The sequence below is a fragment of the Tachyglossus aculeatus genome, chromosome 1, assembly GCF_015852505.1.
Source record: "Tachyglossus aculeatus isolate mTacAcu1 chromosome 1, mTacAcu1.pri, whole genome shotgun sequence".
Classification (NCBI taxonomy): domain Eukaryota; kingdom Metazoa; phylum Chordata; class Mammalia; order Monotremata; family Tachyglossidae; genus Tachyglossus; species Tachyglossus aculeatus.
Window position 1 is genome coordinate 78,226,406 of NC_052066.1, and position 12,089 is coordinate 78,238,494.

The window sequence follows — 12,089 nt, forward strand, 5'->3', positions numbered from 1 at the left end:
GGCTTCCAGTGCAGAATGGAAATTGGATTCTTTTCTGCGACTCTCAAGTGACTCTCAGGCAAGTCAAGCAAAGGCAAAACAAATCTTCTCAAAATAACCTGATTACTTCAGTGATGAAAATGAGATGTTTCCTGTTTTTAAGCAACCAGAGAAAATATAAGGAGGTCTCCTAGAGTAACAGGATAATCTGGGAATTGTACAACTGGAGGTAGCCCAATTCTGTGTACAGTTAACAACCAACCATTAGAAGGAGGGACGAGTACTGGGGCCATAAGGCAGATGAGGATTAAGGTTGCATTTTGATACCTGCCCCGGTTTTCTTTTAATAATAATAATGATTATGGCATTTAAGCATTTACTATGAGCAAAGCACTATTCTAAGCACTGAGGAGGTTACAAGGTGATCAGGTTGTCCCACGGGGGGCTCACAGTCTTAATCCCCATTTTACAGATGAGGTAACTGAGGCCCAGAGAAGTTAAGTGACTTGCCCAAAGTCACACAGCTGACAAGTGGCGGAGCCGGGTTTTGAACCCATGCCCTCTGACTCTCAAGCCCGGGCTCTTTCCATTGAGCCACGCTGCTTCTCAATTTACCAATTCTTCCACAACCTCCCTGCTTTGCAAGGGTCAAACTGAGACCGCTCCAGGGACAGTCCTCCGGATGTGGGTGTAGGATTTCCTGATGGTGACGCTGCCATGGTGAGACACCCCCCGGGGCAGGACACACTCCTCCGTCAGTCTCTGGATCTCCGTGTCCCAGCACAGAACTGTGGCGATCACCTCATTCTTCTCATCTCTCCCTCCAGTGATGTAAAGCTTGTTGTTGCAGGGGGCTATCCCACAGCTGGCTCGTTCATGGCTGAACTGGGTCACCAAGCACCAGGTGTCTTCCAAAGGGCTGTAGGAATAGAGCGCTTTCATCGCCCCGCCTGGAGTGGAAAAAAGAAAAATTGCTGAAGTGGAAAAAGAAAAAGAGAAAAATGGTATCATCTGCTGATACCATTGATGATGATGATGGTTCCCCTCTGGCTCCCTAGGCCTATTCATTTCAGATGAAAATCATGTTCAGTCATAAATTTCAGGATCAATGAGCCAGAGTGCATTTTAGGCCTGAATTATTTGGATTATTTGCTAGCATTGAGTCCGCACTCTGGTCAGGCCTTACCTTGCACCAGGTGAAGAGGAAAGTTGGCAATTTAGGCTAATTAGGAAACCCTGGGGATGATTCAGGACAAAATGTGTTAATTATGAACTCTGATCATAGGGGCAAGTTTGAAAAGATTTCAGTAGCTACGAAATTTTCCTTTGTTCAAAACTTCCTGAGAAGTTTAGCTAACCATTCTGAAGGTTTCCAAAGACACTGTGACATGGACGTAAAAGAGCAACATGCAGGTGGTCCAAAAAAGGGTCCAAAATGTTTCAAAGGCATTTCTTAATAATAACAATAATAATGGTATTTGTTAAGCTCTTACTACGTGCCAAGCACTGTTTTAAGTGCTGGGGTAGATACAAGTAATCAGGTTGTCCCACGTGGAGCTCACAGTCATCATCCCCATTTTACCGATGAAGTAACTGAGGCACAGAGAAGTGAAGTGGCTTGCCCAAGGACACACAGCAGACAAGTGGCAGAGGTGGCCTAGAAATTATTTTTAGATGGTCTCTTCAAACATTTTAGAGCAAGCCACTGAGCACCTGTTGGATTTATCATATTTTCTTTATCCCAGGCATTTGAAAAATCATTTTAAAACACAGAAGAGATTTCCAAACTTTTTGAAACTTTTGAAATTATCACACCATTATATAATGGTTTCAAAGTTTTTGGAGTGTGTGAGTGTGTGAGTGTTTGTGTGTGTGTGTGAGTGTGTGTATGTGTGTGTGTAACCCCAACCCTGGTTAAATGGTTTTGAAATTATTTTGAAACTTGCAAAGGTCTTTGTCCAGACGACCATTCCTACTACCTGAGTAAATGGGTAGGGGAAGATACACATTCACACTTCCATTCTTCTTTTCAGAACATATAGTTCAAAGCACTGGACCTAGTAGACCGTAAAAATTATCATTTCTACTCCAAATACGCTAGTGAACCACACCAATTATTCCTTCACTTACCGACAACAAAGATGTGGTCACGAAAACTCACAGCATTGATGCATTTTGCCTCAACCGGCATGGAAGACTTTAAACTCCATTTATTTGTGGATGGGTCGTAACACTGAGTTTTATCTGTGGCTAGCTTTCCATTGGGGCCTCCCCCGATCACATACAGCTTCTTCTTGTAGCTGGCTGCTGCAAATGAGCTGACGTGGATCATGAGAGGAGCAGCCTGAAATGTGGGATTGGAATCAAGAAAGCTTCATTATTGGGGAAAGAAAACTAGATTGGTAGCATCAGACCACAAACCTCTGCCTCCTTCCATGCTTCCCTTCCCGCTCTCCTTCCCACCCATCTCTCCTCCCTCAACTGGGATATCATTTACAGGAAGAAGACTACCCTCCTCAAAGATGCTTCACTGCTGCACATTGCACTGAGGGGAAAACTGTAGAGAGGGAAACTCCTTCCCCTTCATATTCATATCTGACAGACAGTCATGCTCCCCTCTTTCAAAGTCCTATGAAAATCACAACTCCTCCAAGAGGCCTTCCCCAAATAAACTCTCATTTCCCCTACTCCCTCGTCCTTCTGCGTTGCCCTAGAATAAACTTGGTTTGTATCCCGGCTCCGCCAATTGTCAGCTGTGTGACTTTGGGCAAGTCACTTAACTTCTCTGTGCCTCAGTTCCCTCATCTGTAAAATGGGGATTAAGACTGTGAGCCCACCGTGGGACAACCTGATCACCCTGTAACCTCCCCAGCACTTAGAACAATGCTTTGCACATAGTAAGTGCTTAATAAATGCCATTATTATTATTATTATTATTATTATTATTATTATTTGTACCCCTTATTTAACCTGTGATCAGCCCAACAGTACTTACATACATAGCCACAATTTATTTTAATGTCTGCCTCACCCTTTAGACTATAAGAGCCTTCTGGGCACTGAAAGTGTCTACCAACTCTGTTTTATTGCGCTCTTCCAAGTGCGTAGTTCAGTGCTCTGCACACAGTAAGCATTCGATAAATGTGATTGACTTAAAACTGGCATTTGTGTCTGTGAAAGGGGAATTTTGGGGTCCAACAGTAGAGTTATCTGACCTAAAGTGAAACTAGTAGTGTCTTCCTCTACCAGTAGACACACAAGTTCCCAAGGTTGGGGAATTCTGCTTTTCCAGAATTAGGCATAAGCCTAGTTCCTCTTAAAGTGGAGGCACAAGGGCTCTTTTCCCCTTCTGCCCTGAAGGACTTTTGGGTGGTGCCATTCCAGGCTTAATATGCCTAATCCACCCTTTCAAGCCCAAGATGGCACCCCCCCATAGGTGTTTACACACGCACCTGCACACTCACTCACACATTTGTGTATGTATATATAATATATATATATTGCTCCCAAACCGCACACATACTTAAATAAAATACCATAATATGTGTGTGTATATATAATACATATATAATGTATATTATGGTATTTTATTTATATATGTATACCTGCATGCACATATATACACATACATGTATATGTATATGCATACACATACATATGAGTAGCAGCGTGGCTCAGTGGAAAGAGCACGGGTTTTGGATTCAGAGGTCATGAGTTCAAACTCCGGCTCTGCCAATTGTCAGCTGTGTGACTTCGGGCAAGTCACTTAATTTCTCTGTACCTCAGTTACCTCATCTGTAAAATGGGGATTAAGACTGTGAGCCCCCCATGGGACAACCTGATCACCTTGTAGCTTCCCCAGTGCTTAGAACAGTGCTTTGCATTTAGTAAGCACTTAATAAATGCCATTATTATTATTATTCTGTATGTGTCTGTGTCTATGTATATATAATAATTATGGTATTTGCTAAGCACTCACTACATGCCAGGCACTGAACTCAGCGTTGGGGTGGGTACAAGCAAATTGGGTTGGACACGGTCCCTGTTCCACATGGCGCTCACAGTCTCAATCCCCATTTTGCAAATGAGGTAACTGAGGCCCAGAGAAGTGAAGTGACTTGCCCAAGGTCACACAGCAGAGAAGTGGCAGAGGCAGGATAAGAATCCATGACCTTCTAACTCCCAGGGGTCCGTGCTCTATCTGGTACAACATGGTAATGTAATGGCTGAGACCTTCATATCATATGATCTGGGTACACATGGCCCTGTAGTAGTAGTAAAAGAGGAGGAGAAGCCATACAGTGCTTTGAACATTTTCATTCATTCATTCAATCATATTTATTGAGCACTTACTGTGTGCAGAGCACTATACTAAGCGCTTGGGAAGTACAAGTTGGCAACATAAAGAGACGGTCCCTACCCAACAGCGGGCTCACAGTCTAGAAGGGGGAGACAGACAACAAAACAAAACATTTTAACAAAATAAAATAAATAGAATAGTAAATATGTACAAGTAAAATAAATAGAGCAATAAATCTGTACAAACATATATACAGGTGCTGTGGGGAGGGGAAGGAGGTAGGGCGGGGGGGTGGGAAGGGGGAGCGGAAGGAGGGGGCTCAGTCTGGGAAGGCTTCCTGGAGGAGATGAGCTCTCAGTAGGGCTTTCAGTAGCACTTGTCTTCTGGGTAACCTTGGGCAAGTCACTTCACTTCTCTGTGCCTCAGTTACCTCATCTTGCGTGAGTAACTGAAGGTTCCTGACTTCTTCTATTGTTCTTTTATTGAACATAGTAAGTGCTCAATAAATACAAGTGATTGTTTGACTGAGGAAGAGGAGGAGTATTTAATGAGCACCCATTTGGTGCAGTGCACTGTACTAAGTGCTCTAGACTATAAGCTAATTGTGGGCAGGGAACATGTCTGCCAACTCTGTTGTTTGTACTCTCCCAAGTGCTTAATACAGTGCTTAATACAGCTTAATAATTTAAGCACTCAATAAATACCGTTGATGATGATGTTTGTAGAATAGAAAATATTCCCCGTGTGAGGGCTAACTGGACAACGGAAATTCTAATGATTGAATCCTTGCAGAGCCCAAAAAGAAGAATGGCTCACATCTTCTCTCTGCTTGATCAAAGATCAGACATGTCCAGCAATGGCCCCCTTATCTTGTCTTGTCTTATGCTGTTGAGTTGTTTCCGATCCATGGCAACACCACAGACACATCTCTCCCAGAACGCCCCGCTCACCATTGGTAATCGTTCTGGTAGTGTAGCCAAAGAGTTTTCTTGGTAAAAATACGCAAGTGGTTTACCATTGCCATCTTCCACGCAGTAAACTCGAGTCTCCACCCTTGACTCTCTCCCATGGAACTGCTTCCCAACATGGGTGAGTTTTTGACTCGTAGCAGATTGCCTTCTACTCACTAGCCACTGGGCAAGTTAGGAATGGAATGGGTAGGCCTACAGTAGCCAAGGCTGGTAGAGTACTGGAAACTCTCCAGTTGTGACCCTGAGAGGGGAACAGGCCCCTACCACGCAACAAAAACTCAATCAGGGTTAGAGCTGGAACCCTCACTCACAATTAGACAGCAGTCCTAGAAGTAGTAGTACTAATAACATTTTTTAAGCACTTCCTGTGTGCAGAGCACTCTACTAACTGCAGGGAGAGAATTCACAGTTGGGAATTGGACATCATCCCTGTCATTCATGGGGCTCACATAAGATGTTGTTTGTGATTTTTAAATTGCCTCTTCAATCAGTGCCTCTTGTACATATTTACTATTCTATTTATTTTGTTAATGATGTGCATTTAGTTTAATTCTATTTGTTCTGACGACTTGACACCTGTCCACATGTTTTGTTTTGTTGTCTCTCTCCCCCTTCTAGACTGTGAGCCCATTGTTGGGTAGAGACCGTCCCTATATGTTGCCATCTTGTACTTTCCAAGCGCTTAGTACAGTGCTCTGCACACAGTAAGTGCTCAATGAATGCGACTGAATAAATGAATTAATCCCGCAGACAAACTTTGGCTGAGTTTGACCTTCTCATATATGCATATGCTCACACACACCTGGTCAAAACCAGCAGGTTCTTCTGAAATGGAGCAGGGCCTTTAGGAAATTTTAAGCCTCCTCAGCCGAGAAAACTTACATGAGGGAAAAGGAAAAAACATTGCTCACTGAACATCTCAGGGGACGGTTTGGATTGAATGAGTTAATGATGAAAAGAAAAGAGTTAATCAGTTTCCATCCTGTTCCAATCAATCAATCAATCAATCAGTCATATTTATTGAATGCCTACTCTGTGCAGAGCACTGTCCTAAGCGCTTAGGAGAGAACAGTGTGCAATTTTGTAAAGGGTACAGTGTACAGAGCACAATTTTGCCTTAATTGTTTATCGGCCCCAGTTAATACCACCCAGGAATTTTGGTCACATTCACTTTGGCTTTCATCTAATGAAACTTTTTAAGAGTGAAAAGCCTTAATCTCCATCTAAATCTTGTGATATTCATCAGGTGACATTTTTCTCCTTGACCTGGTGGCCTTCATTTACCCCAGAGTTACCTGAGCTCTCTGCTTTTCAGCCCTGTCAGCAGAATTTTAAACCCATTTTAACCTGCTATTTTAGTAGTCCACTCCTTAGAAGCCAGGGAATAGTGCCCTCCCGGGTTTCCAGATTCAGGGTTAAATCATTATTTTTCCCACACACAGTTTTTTGGACTGGACTTCCAGTTTCACTTCTGCCAGTCTCTCACAAGGCCTGAAAATTGTCATGCAGGGCTGAAAAGGGCTAAGTGATTCTGGGAGGAGCTGAACAAACCCAGATTTCAGTTTTCCTCACTCCTTAGCTTGGCCAAATCTTCCTGACCTTCCCCATCCAGACCCACATGCACCCTTCATGAAAGCACACACCCTTTTCTCTCCGTTGTTTGAGATGAAAAGTTGGCCCCACAGACAGCTATGGTGTCTTTTTGAATTTACCAAAAAAGCCATTGGATGTATTTTAGCAGTCACCTACCTAAATTCACCTCACTTCCAGAGATTTGTCGGATAATATTAATCAAATCTACAAGTGCTAAGACATCATTTCCCTTCCCTTTAGGGGAAGCAGCGTGGCTCAGTGGAAAGAGCACGGGCTTGGGAGTCAGAGTTCATGGGTTCTAATCCCAGCTCCTCCACTTGTCTGTGTGACTTTGGGCAAGTCACTTAACTTCTCTGGGCCTCAGTTACCTCATCTGGAAAATTGGGAATAAGATTGAGAGCCCCACGTGGGACAACCTGATCACCTTGTATCCCCCCAGCACTTAGAACAGTGCTTTGCACATAGTAATTGCTTAACAAATGCCATTATTAGTAGTATTTAGTCCTCCCTTTAGTAAAATTTCAGACTTTACTCTCCCCTTTGAAGTTTGCTAAACCCTGCTATACTGTACTTTATGAAGCACTTAGTACAGTGCTCTGCACACAGAAAGAGCTCAATAAATACCATTGATGACTGACTGATTGACTGATTCCCCAATTGCCCATGATGAACTATACTGTTATACTGTACTCTCCAAAGCACTTAGTACAGTGCTCTGCACACAGAAAGAGATCAATAAATACCATTAATGATTGACTGATTGATTGATTCCCCAATTACCCATGATGAACTATACTGGGTTGAAAAGAGCCTTGACTTTTTTAAAGCAACTCTACTTTGTCCCCCAAATTTAACTAAAATGTACCTCTGACCAACAGTTGTGGAAGGGATCATATGTTTCAACGTTGTTGATTCTCTGTAAACCATCAAATCCTCCGATCACGTATACTTTGCCTCCTAACACTGCCATTTTGTGTCTCCACCGGCCAAAGTTTAAGTATTCTATTTGGATCCATTTGTTGATGGAGGAGTTATATTTCCAGACATCGTGCTGTGTTTCTTTACCCCCTGCAATAAATAAAATGTGTGGATGTCACAACATTAGCTTGATGACTCAAACGCTTTATCATGCCCGATGTCTATGAAGCAGTTTTCACAAACCAACCCCCCTTTGTAAATAGTAGCTATTGGAATTTGGAAAGAACGATCTTCTAGGAATTGGAACACCAAACTTTCCAAGCTATTTCTACCCCAACTTTTGATTCACTGGTGACTTTGACTTCTCTGTGTCTTGGTTCCTTCATCTGAATTATGGGATTAATATTTCTACTGGAAACAATGTTTCAACTGACAGCACGGTAAAGGACAGCCTTTTTGTGTGCACTATATGGGCAGAACTATTGGTCTCATACTAGTTTGTTAGATACAGAGATAGAGAGAGAGAGAGAAAGGGAGAGAGAGAGACAGAAATACATTTATGAGATATTTGTATTTCATGAGAAAAATGTTTCTCATGAAAACAACAGGGAAAAAAATCAGTAAAAGTGATTTGAACTCCTGGTAATCAGGTACTATATAATCCCAAGGAGTTGATGGTGTTTGTTTTGATCAAAATCCATCAATCAATAGCATTTGTTGTGCATTTACTATGTGCAGAGCCCTGTACTAAGCTCTTGGGAGAGTACATTATAACGGAGTTGGTAGGCATGTTCCAAAATTAAAGGTAATGTCTCCCACTCAAAAAAAAGTTTTAGAAACACAGTGTTTCATCTGGCTGTTCTTGGGCTTTCAAACTGGATTTTTCCCCATGGAATATTGATTAATGGAACTTGAACTAGGCCTTGGTATTTTTCCATCCCATGGTGAAGAATTTGGCACAGGGACTACAGTAGTCATTGGCATTAGGCTGCCATTCCACCCCTACCCCAGCACTCCTGCTTATCTCCCACTCTGCCATGGTCCTTCTCTTGCTCTCTGAACCGGATCATGCAGGAGCGGTTCTCATTTCCCTTTCTCACCCTCCATTCTGCATCACCTATGCACTTAGATCTAGGTCCCCTAGGCATTTTTTATGGTATCTGTTAAGTGCTTATTATGTGTTAAACACTGTTCGAAATTCTGGGGTAGGTACAGGTTAATTTTTTTTATGGTAATTGTTAAGCGCTTACCATGTGCCAGCCACTGTTCTAAGCTTTGGGGTAGATAACAAGGTGATCAGGTTGGACACAGCCCATGTCCCACATGGGGCTCACAGTCTTAATCCCTATTTTACAGATGAGGTAACTGAGGCACAGAGAAGTGAAGTGCCTTGCCCAAGGTCACACAGCAGACAAATGGTGGAGGCAGAATTAGAACCCATGACCTTCTGACTCCTAGGCCCGTGCATTTACTAAGTGTTTTCTGATGGCAGAGCATTGTACTAAGCACTTGGGAAAGTAAAATATAACGGAGTTGGTTAGAGAGGCATCTATTTTGTACATTGTATATATTTGTATCTTGTATTCAAATCCTGCCTGTGTTTTTGTTTAACACATTCCAACCACCATCTTCCTATCTAAGAAACCACCTCCCTCCCCTCCTTCGAGACACTCTTCTTTGACTCACTGCTTCCAAGAAGTCTATTTTGAGACATATCATTGATAGGACAGTTAAAGTGAAAGGAGAGCTGAGTGAACATGTTTTCCCTGTCTCACTTAGCTGCCTTACTTTCTTAAGACTTCAGGAAATGTTGAATGTTAATGCATTCCCCAGAGCTTAATACAGTGTTCAGCACCCAATGTTATTAGTCAATCAATAACAGCAAAAATAGCAGTGTGGCTCCTACATTCTGCAGCCCTCTGAGGCCTAGGAATCATCTTTGGAGTAGCCTGATGCCAATTTTATAAAGTAGGGCACATCCCTCGGATGCCCTGGCTAAAATGGTAGTCTGGAATTAGCATGAATTTAGATGGAGCAGCCCATCATCCCTTACCTGATATGTAGACCTCATTTTTCAATGTCACACAGGCAAATTCTACCCATTTTTTGTTCTCACTCTCCATTTCCTGCTCAGTGATGGGGAGTTTAGCCACCTCCAGACGACTACGTCTCAACGGGTCCAGGCAAGTCACTTCTGCCACAAATTTTTCATCTTTGGTGCATCCTCCGATGATCATGAACACCTCCGACTGAAACTCGTGCATCCTGGGCTTCGTTCTCTCAGAAATGATCTAGAAACCAAAGTTACGGAGTGATGAAAACAAAATAAATGTGATCTCCATCACTGGCAATTAAAAGCCATAGTGTTCACTGGGCCTAGCGATTCATTGGGCCGAGGGATATCATTTACATGATAACAGTAATCATCAATCATATTTATCGTGTGCTTACTGTGTGCTGAGCACTGTACTAAGCACCTGGGAGAATATAATTTAACAGAGTGGATGACACGTTCCTTGCTCACAACAAGCTTACATCATGCTATTATTTCAAAGAATAATAATGGGATTTTTTCTACCACTGTCATATATTTTATAGAGGCAAGTCTTCTTTGGGTTGACACAAGTTCAAGAATATCTTCACCTACCCTTGGCAGTTTTATCAGGCCTCCCAGCACCTCCCCCGACAAGAATTATAGCCTGCAGTAATACAAGGACAGAGAAAGACAGGGAAAAGAAAAGGAGAAAAGGAACTGAGGAATTTTTTCCTGCAGTGATCCTTCCACACTGTCCCCAGTTACAGACATGCATACCTACACCCATACTTTCTCCGTAAAATGCTTTCTCTTAGCAACCATTTTTTATGGTACTAGTTAAGTGCTTACTATGTGTCAAGCACTGTTCTGAACACTGAGAGAGACACAAGTTTATGGTTGGACACACTCCCTGTCCCACATGAAGGTCACAGTTTAAATTAGAGGGCAGATTTGATCCCCATTTCACAGATAAAGAATTTAAGTTACTTGCCCAAGGTCAAAGCAAGCAATTGACAGAGCCAAGATTAGAACTCAGGTCCTCTGACTCCCAGCCCTGTGCTCTTTTCACTGGGCCATGCTGCTTCCCATGCCACTAGAACCTTTCATTAGAAGACAGTTGGAATGGCAGCTAAGCAATTCTTGGGATAATTTGGATGTATACCATAATTTGGATGTAAACCATCATTTTTTTTCCTGAAAAACACTTTAATTGTCTCAGTTCCCTGCATCACTTCACATGTGTACTTGCACTTCCCAAGCACTTAGTACAGTGCTCTGAACAGAGTAAGTGCTCAATAAATACGATTGAAGGAATGAATGAATGTGTAAATAATAATAATAATTGAGGCATTTGTTAAGCGTTTATTAAAGAAAAAGAAGTCTTAATGCCACAAAGGAAATCATAATTTTCTAAGATCAATCAATCTATAAATCAGTGGTATTTTTAATGGTATTTGTTAAGGACTTACTATGTGCCAAGCATTGTACTAAGTGCTGGGGTAAATATCAGCTAATCAATCAATCAATCATATTTATTGAGCGCTTACTGTGTGCACAGCACTGTACTAAGTGCTTGGGAAGTACAAGTTGGCAACATATAGAGACAGTCCCTACGCAACAGTGGGCTCACAGTCTGGAAGGGGGAGACAGAGAACAAAGCAAAACAAAGCTAATCAGGTTGGACACAGTCCATGTCCCACCTGGGGTTCCCAGTCTTAATCCCCATTTTAAAGATGAGGTAACTGAGGCAAAGAGAGGTGAAGTGACTTGCCCATGGTCACAGAGGAGACAAGTGGTGGAAATGGGATTAGAACCCAGGTCCTTCTGATTCCCAGGTCCATGCTCTGTCCACTAGGCCATGCTGCTTCTCTGTGCTTACAGTGTGCAGAGCATCGTACTAAGTACTTGGGAGAGGAAAGTACAACAGAGTTGAAACTCTCTGCACAGAAAGAAATTACAGTTTAGATAATATCATAATTCATTTTCATAACTCTTCTTAAGGAACGTTTTTTTTTCCATCATTTGGGCTACATAATTCTGTAGGGAGATTGGGATGGAATCCTACTCTCTTCCCTGAAAAATTAGGTAAATTTCCATTATGCCAGATTATCGGTTGGCGTTTCTCAAAGGAGGAATTTCTGGGGTTGGGGCTTCAGGAGACTGGTTATGTCAAGAAAACTGCCCCGAAGGCTCCAGACTCTAAACAAGGCTCTGTCCCTACCTGGAAAAATACAGCTCCCCATAACTCTTGGGACAAATGCTCGAATGCCCAAATACCATCTGGGATGATGAA

The 12,089-nt window shown here is 42.4% G+C and overlaps 1 protein-coding gene across 1 annotated transcript in view; it reads right to left on the reverse strand.

The window, feature by feature from the left end:
• Window positions 1–600: 600 nt before the first annotated feature.
• The window catches only part of KLHL6 (kelch like family member 6), a 57,905-nt gene continuing 46,416 nt past the window's right edge, over window positions 601–12,089 (reverse strand). Inside the window, exons 4-7 of the mRNA XM_038749659.1 lie at window positions 9,815–10,052; window positions 7,709–7,911; window positions 2,110–2,323; window positions 601–929 (exon numbers count right to left, since the gene is read on the reverse strand). Coding sequence (XP_038605587.1) covers window positions 628–929; window positions 2,110–2,323; window positions 7,709–7,911; window positions 9,815–10,052 — 957 coding nt within the window. The 3' untranslated portion in view covers window positions 601–627. The remainder of the gene's footprint in view (window positions 930–2,109; window positions 2,324–7,708; window positions 7,912–9,814; window positions 10,053–12,089) is intronic.